The following is a 12,163-nucleotide window of genomic DNA, read 5'->3' as shown; positions in this document are numbered from 1 at the left end:
AGCCCAGTTAGCCTGAAACAAACAGGTGGCTGGAAACTGCATTAAACTTTCATCTGCCAGCAGGTTCCTGATAAGTGGGCATGAATTATAGATTGGGCTACAGGGGTACGGGTGTCTTCCTGAGGGGTTTAAAGTCTGCTAAGACAGAGGGAAGGCCAAAGGTTTATTATGTCGTTTCCATTCTATTGTGTTGCCTTTCTATTTTTCCACTTCACTGAAATCTCAACAAAGGCTCACTAGCCCAGTGTGTCTACTTCTCCTCAGAGCTAGAGTTTATTCCCTACCCTGGCTCCCAATGGGGGTTAGACCGCACTGCCAGGAAGGAAGAGCACGTGTGCGCGCACAGGCAGGGAAGGAAGCCTGCCCTCATGGGCCATGACCAAACAGCTCAAAGAGAAAAAAAACAAGTCAACTAGTTAACGCATTCACTCCAATTCTCTGTCATATTCAGATGGATATACTGTACGAGTAGTGCTCGACTTGGGCAGGAGCTTAGCGGTACTGAATAGCAGCACCGTAAATGTTCTGCTGCTTGGGTTCCTGCACTTCATAAAATACTGGCTAAAAGTATTGTGGAGTTCCTGCACCTAAACAGTAACGGCACCCAAAATGATACCAGCACCTATTTCAGTCCAAGTCAAGCACTGTATACATTACAAACCACTCTTCTCTGTACACATGACAGTGTATGTGTACTGTATACATGACAGTCAATGTGGTCACAGAACACAGGGTCTGGAATAAAACCAGTCAGTACAAAACCAGACACTAACAGTGACACCATTGACTTCACACAATGACAAAATGTCACTACAGATCTGTTACTTCTACTAGCACCACCACACTATGATAGCAGCTCTGAGGTGAGACTGGAGACTGACTGGCTGACTGACTAGTCAAAAGTAGTGCACTAAATAGGGAAAGGGTGCCATTTAGGATGTGGTCAAGAGTAGTGCACTAAATAGGGAAAGGGTGCCATTTGGGATGCAACTCAGTATAGGCCGGCCTGTCTTATAGGCCAGTGTTTACCAACAAGGGGTACTAGGAGCCCTGGGGGTACATGGCCTATCCACAGGGGGTACTTGAGATGACTCATGAGACCATAGGCTTACTGGTCAAATGCACAAGGGGGTACTTCAAGGTAACTCTGGGAAGAGCAAAATGTACTTGGTAGTACAGTAACCGAAAAAGGTTGGGAAGCACTGTTATAGGCTGTTTATTTTCTAGAGATGTTAACAGGGGTGTGTCTACTAGAGGTCGACCGATTATGATTTTTCAACGCCGATGCCGGTACCAATTATTGGAGGACCAAAAAAGGCCGATACTGATTAAATCGGCCGATTTTTTCCCCCCCCATTTATTTGTAATAATGACAATTACAACAATACTGAATGAACACTTATTTTAACTTAATATAATACATCAATAAAATCAATTTAGCCTCAAATGAATAATGAAACACGTTCAATTTGGTTTAAATAATGCAAAAACAAAGTGTTGGAGAAGAAAGTAAAAGTGCAATATGTGCCATGTAAGAAAGCTAACGTTTAAGTTCCTTGTTCAGAACATGAGAACATATGAAAGCTGGTGGTTCCTTTTAACATGAGTCTTCAATATTCCCAGGTAAGAAGTTTTAGGTTGTAGTTATTATAGGAATTATAGGACTATTTCTCTCTATACGATTTGTATTTCATATACCTTTGACTATTGGATGTTCTTATAGGCACTTTAGTGTTGCCAGTGTAACAGTATAGCTTCCGTCCCTGTGTGAACCTGCAATAACAACGTCATATAGGCTATAATGGGTGTGTGATGCATATAGAGCAGAAAGCCTAACGCTTGAGGTTGAGGTTGAGGTTGTGTAGAAAAATCCCTCTGAACATGATCTCAGATAAACCTATTCCAGTTCCTCTTCATATAACAGGTATTTCAATGCTCACTGAAAGTTAGGAGTCAGAGTCAACACTGACTGCACATAAGAAAATAGGCTTCACATTAAAATATAGTGAGGGGGCTATTAATTTAAAAACTAAAAAGTTGAGTGATAGACAGGCCCTTCTACCATCCTCAGCTCCCAATATAACATCTGGCTTTCCTTACAGAGCCTGATGATACTATGTGAGAATGACATCATTGTGGTCTCTTGTAGACTCAAGAGAACATTGTCAAAGGAGACACTAAATGGCACGAGGAAGCCTACAAATTGAAGCAGTCTGTTGGCAGGAAATGACTCAATGTATACAGGAAATCACCTATCAGTTCTGAGGCTGTACCTAGCATTGCATGCGCAAACGATATCCATACATACACACAAAAACAACAGCAAGCTTGGGAAATGACTGCATATTGCCACACCTTCGTTCCATGAATCGTGTAAATAGCATGTCTTAACCATAAACTGAAACAACCGATACTAGTTTCATGTCATCTTTTACCATTTTCCTCCATTCATCTTCACTTCTCTTGTTTCACACATTGTTAGCTTTTTCAAAATGATCCTCAAGTCCCATTTAGACATTAATATTATGTGATATGCTTTTAGGGCTCTTCAAACATCAGAAGAAGAGCTAAAAACGTAGGTCTCCTACACAATATAAAGTGCAGTCAAGAAACAAGAAATATTCTAGTGTGTTTTGGACAAAGAGTAAGAGGCATGATGTAAGCACTGAGCAGTAAGCACTGAGCAGTAAGCCTAATGGGGGGTGAGTCAGATAGAAAACCCACCTTGTGTTGGAATGCTCCCCGTCTTACCTTAATGCGTGTATGCAGTACACCACCTTGGGCATGTTTTTACGATTGTACACATCTGTCGTTTCAGGATAGAATATCTGAAAGTAGCAACCAGAGGAGGCATCAGTCATGGGTCTTTCATTAACGTCTCCTGATACCTTGCACAGTGCAGCAGCCAAGAGGCACAGCGAGCACAATACATCTTTCAGACTGTCAGCTCATTTTCAACCTGAAGCAGTCTGACACTATTCCTCTGTATCCTCCTGGCCACTGCCACACACCTTTGGGTGATGTAATTCTTGCCTGTCAGTGTGTCTCACTGTACATACACCTACCTGGCTGACTGCTGTGGATGTCCATGTGTTTCCCAAAAGGGAACAGTAGTGGTAAACAACAGTGAAGAAACCTATTTGTATTTATTATGGATCCCCATTAACTACTCTTCCTGGGGTCCAGCAAAATTAAGGCAGTTTATACAATTTTAAAAACATTACATTCACAGATTTCACAACACACTGTGTGCCCTCATGCCCCTACTCCACCACTATCACATATCTACAGTACTAAATCCATGTGTATATGTGTGTATAGCGCGTGTTATCGTGTGTGTGTGTGTGTGTGTGTGTGTGTGTGTGCCAATGTTTGTGTTGCTTCACAGTCCCCGCTGTTCCATAAGGTGTTTTTTTAATCTGTTTTTTTAAATCTAATTTTACTGCTTGCGTCAGTTACTTGATGTGGAATATAGTTCCATGTAGTCATGGCTTTGTGTAGTACTGTGTGCCTCCCATAGTCTGTTCTGGACTTGGGGACTGTGAAGAGACCTCTGGTGGCATGTCTTGTGGGGTATGCATGGTTGTCCGAGCTGTGTACCAGTAGTTTAGACAGACAGCTCGGTGCATTCAACATGTCAATACCTCTCATAAATACAAGTAGGGATGAAGTCAATCTCTCCTCCACTTTCAGCCAGGAGAGATTGACATGCATATTATTAATATTAGCTCACTATGTACATCCAAGGGCCAGTCGTGCTGCCCTGTTCTGAGCCAATTGCAATTTTCCTAAGTCCTTTTTTGTGGCACCTGACCACACGACTGAACAGTAGTCCAGGTGTGACAAAACTACGGCCTGTAGGACCTGCCTTGTTGATAGTGTTAAGAAGGGCTAACTTATTCCTTGTCACCCACTCTGAAACTAACTGCAGCTCTTTGTTGAGTGTTGCAGTCATTTCAGTCGCTGTAGTAGCTGACGTGTACAGTGTTGAGTCATCCGCATACATAGACACTGGTTTTACTTAATGCCAGTGGCATGTGGACAGTAAAAATTTGAAAAAAAGCAAGAGGCCTAAATAGCTACCCTGGGAAATTCCTGATTCTACCTGGATTATGTTTGTTCTGTTAGACAAGTTACTATTTATCCACATTATAGCAGGGGGTGTAAAGCCGTAACACAAGTTTTTCCAGCAGCAGACTATGATCGATAATATCAAAAGCTGCACTGAAGTCTAACAAGACAGCCCCCCCATCCATACATTTCTCTCAGCTAATCATCAGTCATTTGTGTAAGTGCTGTACTTGTTGAGTGTCCTTCCCTATAAGCATGCTGAAAGTCTGTTGTCAATATGTTTACTGTGAAATAGCATTGTATCTGGTCAACAACAAAAAATCCAGAATTTACTAAGGGTTTGTAACAGTCTGATTGGTCGGCTATTTGAGCCTGTAAAGGGGACTTTACTATTGTTGGGTAGCGGAATGACTTTAGTTTCCCTCCAGGCCTGAGGGCACATGCTCTCTAATAGGCTTAAATTGAAGATGTGTCAATATCGTCTGCTATTACCCTCAGTCATTTTCCATCCAGATTGTCAGACCCCGGTGGCTTGTCATTGTTGATAGACAACAATCATCTTTTCACCTCTTCCACAATGACTTTACAGAATTCAAAGGACAATTCTTGTCTTTCATAATTTGGTCCAATATACTTGGATGTGTAGTGTCAGCGTTTGTTGCTGGCATGTCGTACCTATTCCCCTACCCTGATCATTATTTTGAATTAAAATAAATAGTGAAACATTTTAATCAATCAATAATGAGAAGATGAGGCTATAATAACCATATGAATAAACAATGTATCATATCATTGGTTGTCTGTCTACTCCTAAAGATTCTCCTTTGGTAAGTGTACTGCTTCCCACAAAACAGAATAATTCATTGATTGATCATCATCAAACATGTATCTGAGTGATTCCAGTGTTACCATCACATGGCATGACAATAAGGTGTTCCATAAGGACGCAGTAGAACAAACAGCATGCTTTCATTTACCTGGTCCACTGTCATTTGACTTAGTAAAATCCATAAAACAGCCTTGTGAACCAGTTACTACAAGGTTCTGATACTGTATGCCTCTGGTAGGAGGGACTTGGGCAGTGTGTGTGTGTGCGCGTGTGTTAGTCATACCTTAGGCAGCCCTACAGACTCCATAGCCCGTAGCCATTGCACTGTGTTGTCTGTGTGTCTGAAGTGAAGTCCTGTGCACTGGAGACAAACACAGACAAACAGAAATATTAGATCCCTGCAACTGAGTCTGTTGTGTATCAGAAATAGCATGTTTTTGGTAGGAATCGCACGCATGCAAGGACGTGCATGCACACGGAAAGATGGAGAGTGTGTTCGTGTGTTGTGTCCGCACAGTTGCTGTTTTTAACATGGGAGATGGTTGACAGGAAGTGAGGCTGTCTGCGTTGGATCTGGGATTAGACATTTCCTTTATGATGCCATGGAGGTGCGGGGGAGAGGAGAGAAACTCGATAGAGGTGGGGGGGGGAGAGAAACTCGATAGAGGTGGGGGGGGAGAGAAACTCGATAGAGGTGGGGGGGGGAGAGAAACCCGATAGAGGTGGGGGGGGAGAGAAACCCGATAGAGGTGGGGGGGGGAGAGAAACCCTATAGACGGGGGGGGGGAGAAACTCGATAGAGGTGGGGGGGGAGAGAAACTCGATAGAGGTGGGGGGGGGGAGAAACTCGATAGAGGTGGGGGGAGAGAAACTCGATAGAGGTGGGGGGGAGAGAAACTCGATAGAGGTGGGGGGGGAGAGAAACTCGATAGAGGTGGGGCGTGGGGGAGGAGGAACTAGATAGAGGTGGGGCGTGGGGGAGGAGGAACTAGATAGAGGTGGGGCGTGGGGGAGGAGGAACTAGATAGAGGTGGGGCGTGGGGGAGGAGGAACTAGATAGAGGTGGGGCGTGGGGGAGGAGGAACGAGATAGAGGTGGGGCGTGGGGGAGGAGGAACGAGATAGAGGTGGGGCGTGGGGGAGGAGGAACGAGATAGAGGTGGGGCGTGGGGGAGGAGGAACGAGATAGAGGTGGGGCGTGGGGGAGGAGGAACGAGATAGAGGTGGGGCGTGGGGGAGGAGGAACGAGATAGAGGTGGGGCGTGGGGGAGGAGGAACGAGATAGAGGTGGGGCGTGGGGGAGGAGGAACGAGATAGAGGTGGGGCGTGGGGGAGGAGGAACGAGATAGAGGTGGGGCGTGGGGGAGGAGGAACGAGATAGAGGTGGGGCGTGGGGGAGGAGGAACGAGATAGAGGTGGGGCGTGGGGGAGGAGGAACGAGATAGAGGTGGGGCGTGGGGGAGGAGGAACGAGATAGAGGTGGGGCGTGGGGGAGGAGGAACGAGATAGAGGTGGGGCGTGGGGGAGGAGGAACTAGATAGAGGTGGGGCGTGGGGGAGGAGGAACTAGATAGAGGTGGGGCGTGGGGGAGGAGGAACTAGATAGAGGTGGGGCGTGGGGGAGGAGGAACTAGATAGAGGTGGGGCGTGGGGGAGGAGGAACTAGATAGAGGTGGGGCGTGGGGGAGGAGGAACTAGATAGAGGTGGGGCGTGGGGGAGGAGGAACTAGATAGAGGTGGGGCGTGGGGGAGGAGGAACTAGATAGAGGTGGGGCGTGGGGGAGGAGGAACTAGATAGAGGTGGGGCGTGGGGGAGGAGGAACTAGATAGAGGTGGGGCGTGGGGGAGGAGGAACTAGATAGAGGTGGGGCGTGGGGGAGGAGGAACTAGATAGAGGTGGGGCGTGGGGGAGGAGGAACTAGATAGAGGTGGGGCGTGGGGGAGGAGGAACTAGATAGAGGTGGGGCGTGGGGGAGGAGGAACTAGATAGAGGTGGGGCGTGGGGGAGGAGGAACTAGATAGAGGTGGGGCGTGGGGGAGGAGGAACTAGATAGAGGTGGGGCGTGGGGGAGGAGGAACTAGATAGAGGTGGGGTGTGGGGGAGGAGGAACTAGATAGAGGTGGGGTGTGGGGGAGGAGGAACTAGATAGAGGTGGGGTGTGGGGGAGGAGGAACTAGATAGAGGTGGGGTGTGGGGGAGGAGGAACTAGATAGAGGTGGGGTGTGGGGGAGGAGGAACTAGATAGAGGTGGGGTGTGGGGGAGGAGGAACTAGATAGAGGTGGGGTGTGGGGGAGGAGGAACTAGATAGCACCCACTGCCACCCAGTTGTGATCCTGTGTCTGTGACAGTTTTACTCTGTAGCCTAGTTAAATTCATAATCTGAAAAAGTGTCAATTAACTTGGAGTATCCTGCGGTACCAGATCTTTCCAATATGAGGACAAAGGTCACCTTGTAGCGGGCCTGGTCCCCGTCATAGATCTTCTTCTCAGACACCATCTTGGGAGCAAAGAACTTGGCCAGTTTTCCAAGGTAGACTCCGTTCCTCAGACCCTCCTCCAGATCTGTGGTGGAGGGCAGCTCCTCCTCTACACACGCCTCCATCCACCTGGGTATACACACAAACACTGATCTCAGAAAAGGAACAAAATATATACTTCCTGCTTTGCTCCTATGGGGACACTAATAATGGCCACCAGTCCACCCATTATGGCATAATTGAACTGAATGGGGATGCCCGTTCTGCTAATTCTAATGATGACAACATCTGTTCAGTCATTTATATGGAGACGACTGGAACAGAAACTGATCTCACAACAAAATGGCAACAGCTCTCCAGTCATTCATATGGAGCAATAGGGAAGAGACACTGATATCACAACAGAATAACACAGGGTTATTTTTATAAAAACAGACCAGCGTTTCCTTTGGATGATTTGTTAGGAAGGTTGTCGGGTCCCGTCCTGCCTATGTAAACTGTGAGGCCAGGTAAACACTAGCAGAGACACCAATCCCAGAACATTATAGGTTCATTTAGCATCATATGTTCATCATCTTTGAGGAGCTTATGGATAACAAAACGCAAATGTTTGGACCAAAGTCTGACTCTTTGAACCTGTTGCCCGCTCATTCCTTGGCTTCAAGTTAACAGTTCTCTCAATATGAAAGCTGTCGTCATGGATACAAGCAGATATAAACAAACAGAACCTTGGTCTGTCCATCACCTTGCCCCGTGTTGATCTGCGATCTAAGAGCATGTGAGCTATTACCGGGCTGACTGACAAGCCGCCTACGCTAGCACCACATAAGTCAATATTGGCTTTCCCTGTACCTACCGAAGGAGCAGCACGGTCAAGGGAAAACCAGCAGTAGACCTAGGCTAACTCCTAAAGTTCCTCTGGCGGTTGTTGGGAGTCACTTCAGGTCTTATGGTCCACAGGACAAAACCCAATCCTCAGTCGTCACCAAGAAAAAAATAAAACGTTTTTTTAAAACTGGCCACCTTTCTGTATATTGGCTACATGCTTTATTTAAGTCCATGTCTGCATCCGCAGGAATCCTCCTTGCTTCCTGACATTTCATGGTATTGAAGGATTAGGTATTGTAGGACTGTGGCAGTGGTTTAAATTTCACAATATACTAAGTGTGCACACAAACACACCTGGAGAGGCACGTGCAAGTCACAAAAATGACATCAAGCCTTCAGTGAAAGGCACAGGTCGAAGGGTCATTAAGGAGTCCCACAACTGTTACAAAATCTCTAAATCCAAGATCAAAACAGCGCCATCAGCTGGTTTGAGTTTATATTGACTGTACAGTATTTCACATGACTGGCTGGTTTGTGCATCCAGTCACTAATCTTAATCTAAGGAATTAGACTACACAATCAACCTGTACATTCAGTCAGTCAATGTATACTGACATAACATAACACATGTCAGTGTGTCTATAAATTGACTGACATGCTTGAGGATGATAAACCCTCTCGGTCTGTGGTGTTAATAGACTGGTACTGACCCAGAGAGAAGAGGCCATTGTTCCAGCTCCCACATTCACTGTCCAACATACCAGTGTAGGGGGGTTGGAGAGGCATGCCTTTTGGCAATACATTAGGTTTTTGTAAACTGTTTAATAGAAGACTATTTGGGGCATAAGAGTAAACTGTTCAGGAGTATATGGGGCAGGGAACAAGGGTTTGGTCCTCAACGAACTCAACAGTAGGCCAATATGTGATTCTGGGTCTTGAGTCAAGATGAGTGAAACCCTGTAAGACAAATTGTCATGCATGTGCTCAGAGGGAGAGCGAGAGAAAAGAGATCAAGCTTAAATTTACAATATGAATGCATCTGTTGCATTCGTTACCCCAGTAATCATACAAACCCTTGAAAGCTGAACTGAAACCAGCCATTTAGATGTTGAACCTTGCAGCAAGTGAAGTGTCAGTTGAGAATAATGTTAAGTTCCCTATAAAATGTTACAGTAAGATTTGTTTCACAAGTGAGTTCCTTGTAAAATGTGTGTGTGTGTGGGGGGGGGGGGGGGGTGTTCAACACACACAGGGTGTTAGAGGTTATTATTAAAGTCACAGTAAAGTCCAACTTCATTCATGATAATACATCATTTTTTTAAAACAGGCCTCCCCTCCTCCATCCATCAGGCCTCCTCCGTCCTTCTCATTCCATCAGGCCTCCTCCGTCCTTCTCATTCCATCAGGCCTCCTCTGTCCTGCTCATTCCATCAGGCCTACCCTCCTCCATGCAACCACTAATGACAAGTCATCTGTAAAACAGTCTGTCTGTAGGCTGAACCACCACAGCAGAGACAACACGTGTCAACACATTGAACCCAACACACACACCATTCCCTCTCCTCTGTCAGCACTTACTGTCTCTGTGTGGACAACCACAACAAACATGATGTTACTATGGCAAGTCAGTCCATGGTACCCCATCATGTTGATTGATTCATTTAAATGGATATTTCACCCAAATTACAAAATGACGCATTGGTTTCCTTACCCTTTAAGCAGTCTATGGGCAAGGTATGACTTTGGTTTAGTTTCCTTGACATCATTTCCACGTGCTAACATTTTAGCATTTGTGGCACAAATCCCATTCAAGTCATGGGACCGATATTATAATTTTTCACACGTCCAAATCATCAGAAAGTATGTCAAATTGATTGTGAAGCTCAAGAAAGTCAGAGGACTTAAACATGATGCATAGAAAAATGCTAATATCGGTCCCATGACTTGAATGGGATTTGTGCCACAAATGCTAAAATGGTAGCATGTGGAAACAGTGTCAGGGAAGCTAAACTAAAGCATGGATTGTTGTCATATCTTGTCCATAGACTGCTTACAGGGTAAGGAAACCAATACGTAATTTTGAAATTTGGGTGAACTCTAACTTCATTGTAGAGTTTCATTGCAGAATGATCAGTTCCTTGCATCTGCCATTCATTGTAAGGTCCTTTGTTTGTTCTACAATCTTGCTAAGGAGGGTTGCTAAAATTATAAAGTGATGTGATTCTTCACCAAAACCCTGCTCGTGAATGCCAAGATTCTACAGTACATAAGGACATTTTATTACAGCAAACAGTATTATGGCAAATCAATGGCTTTCTGATATCAAACGAAACATGAGGATGTTGACAGACACAGAATGTTGACAGACACAGAAAAAGCAACTCTACATGTACAGTACCAGTCAAAAGTTTGGACACACCTACTCATTCAAGGGTTTTTCTTTATTTTTACTATTTTCTACATTGCACCTCCAGAATGTATAAGGGCAATTTGACCAAGGAGAGTGATGGAGTGCTGCATCAGATGACCTGGCCTCCACAATCACCTGACCTCAACCCAATTGAGATGGTTTAGGCTTAGTTGGACCGCAGAGTGAAGGAAAAGCAGACAACACGTGCTCAGCATATGTGGGAACTTCTTCAAGAATGTTGGAAAAGCATTCCAGGTGAAGCTGGTTGAGAGAATGCCAAAAGTGTGCAAAGCTGTCATCAAGGCAAAGGGTAGCTACTTTTAAGAATCTAAAATATATTTTAATGTGTTTAAGACGTTTTTGGTTACTACATGATTCCATATGTGTTATTTCATAGTTTTGATGTCTTCACTATTATTCTAGAATCGCAGTCCTATTCTGGAGACACTGTGAATACAGGCCTAGATATCAGTTGGTCCAATGCTGCCATGCTGAGCCATAATGGCCTGGGAAAGTGGGAAATTAGTGCAACAGGCCTGAAGAATCTGAGTGGTGTGGCAGATCGGCACCCCAGTCAGATCCGCTGTGTCAGATCGGCATACTTCTGCACTAACGCTACCTGACATTAATCTACCATCTTGGAACAGTGCCACGGCCACATTCTACACACTGCAGCGCTGTGGCTACTGAACTGGCCCAGGGGACTACAGGACAAACACAACCAGGCCTGCCCTTGCCAAAAAAAAACGCAATAACAAATCCCAATCTGGAATAGAGGCGGTGTGACTGGAGGCACAGAGGGCTTTGTGTGGGTGGCCGATAGAGATAACAGCACACCATGCCATGTCCACCTGATCACAGTGAGCACTTGATGAGAGTTGGTTGCATGGGTTGGAGAGAGGGCCGGCCTACTGTACTGGCTAGCGCTCAAGTAGTGGAGGAGGGGAAACGCAAGAGTGTACAGCCACAAGGCTGGGAAGGCTTTAGTGACACACCATTGTGGCCGTTTTAAATCATAGATGAAAATAAGAGGGAAAGTGTATTATTACATAAGCAAATGAGGAGAGAGGTGGAAGGAAAGAGAGAAACCAAGCAAGAAAAAGAGGACCAGGGTGAGGTAAAGTGAACGAGGGGAGAAGAACATCCTGGCTCAGTCAGTAACAAAGCTCTCCAGCCTCTGAAGCTGCACTTCCGGGAGTGAAACAATGTGGTTGGTTGTATACAGCCGCATGGCGAAGCACAGCTCCAACAACAGTATTTAAAACTCCTCAGCCACTCTTTCCTGTTATTGTCTGAGATTTTTCTGCCATTGTAATCCTTGGGCGAGCCACCTAAACGTTTTTGCAGGTCGCCTTAGTCCAAATATTGTAAAAAATAAATAAATGGTACTGTTAGACCTGTGGCCAGGCTAAACTATATTAGCTAGTGATGCGATGGCGGGGGTGGGTGGTCGATAGTTGCATATCACGATATCGCAATTTTTTTCTTCTTCTAGGTAGTTGCTCTTAATCTTCTTTTTAAATAGTGAGCCAACATGTTTTCAGCACT

At 45.4% G+C, this 12,163-nt stretch overlaps 1 protein-coding gene across 2 annotated transcripts in view; it reads right to left on the bottom strand.

Annotated features, from left to right (window-relative positions):
- The window catches only part of LOC106580416 (ras GTPase-activating-like protein IQGAP2), an 82,854-nt gene that overhangs the window by 51,055 nt on the left and 19,636 nt on the right, over nucleotides 1-12,163 (bottom strand). For both annotated transcript variants that reach the window (XM_014161454.3, XM_014161455.2), the window contains exons 3-5: nucleotides 7,350-7,506; nucleotides 5,184-5,261; nucleotides 2,752-2,828 (exon numbers count right to left, since the gene is read on the bottom strand). In XM_014161454.3, coding sequence (XP_014016929.1) covers nucleotides 2,752-2,828; nucleotides 5,184-5,261; nucleotides 7,350-7,506 — 312 coding nt within the window. The remainder of the gene's footprint in view (nucleotides 1-2,751; nucleotides 2,829-5,183; nucleotides 5,262-7,349; nucleotides 7,507-12,163) is intronic.

Source organism: Salmo salar, chromosome 20, assembly GCF_965601325.2.
Source record: "Salmo salar chromosome 20, fSalSal1, whole genome shotgun sequence".
Taxonomy (NCBI): Eukaryota; Metazoa; Chordata; class Actinopteri; order Salmoniformes; family Salmonidae; genus Salmo; species Salmo salar.
This window is presented reverse-complemented; position numbering and strand designations above follow the sequence as displayed.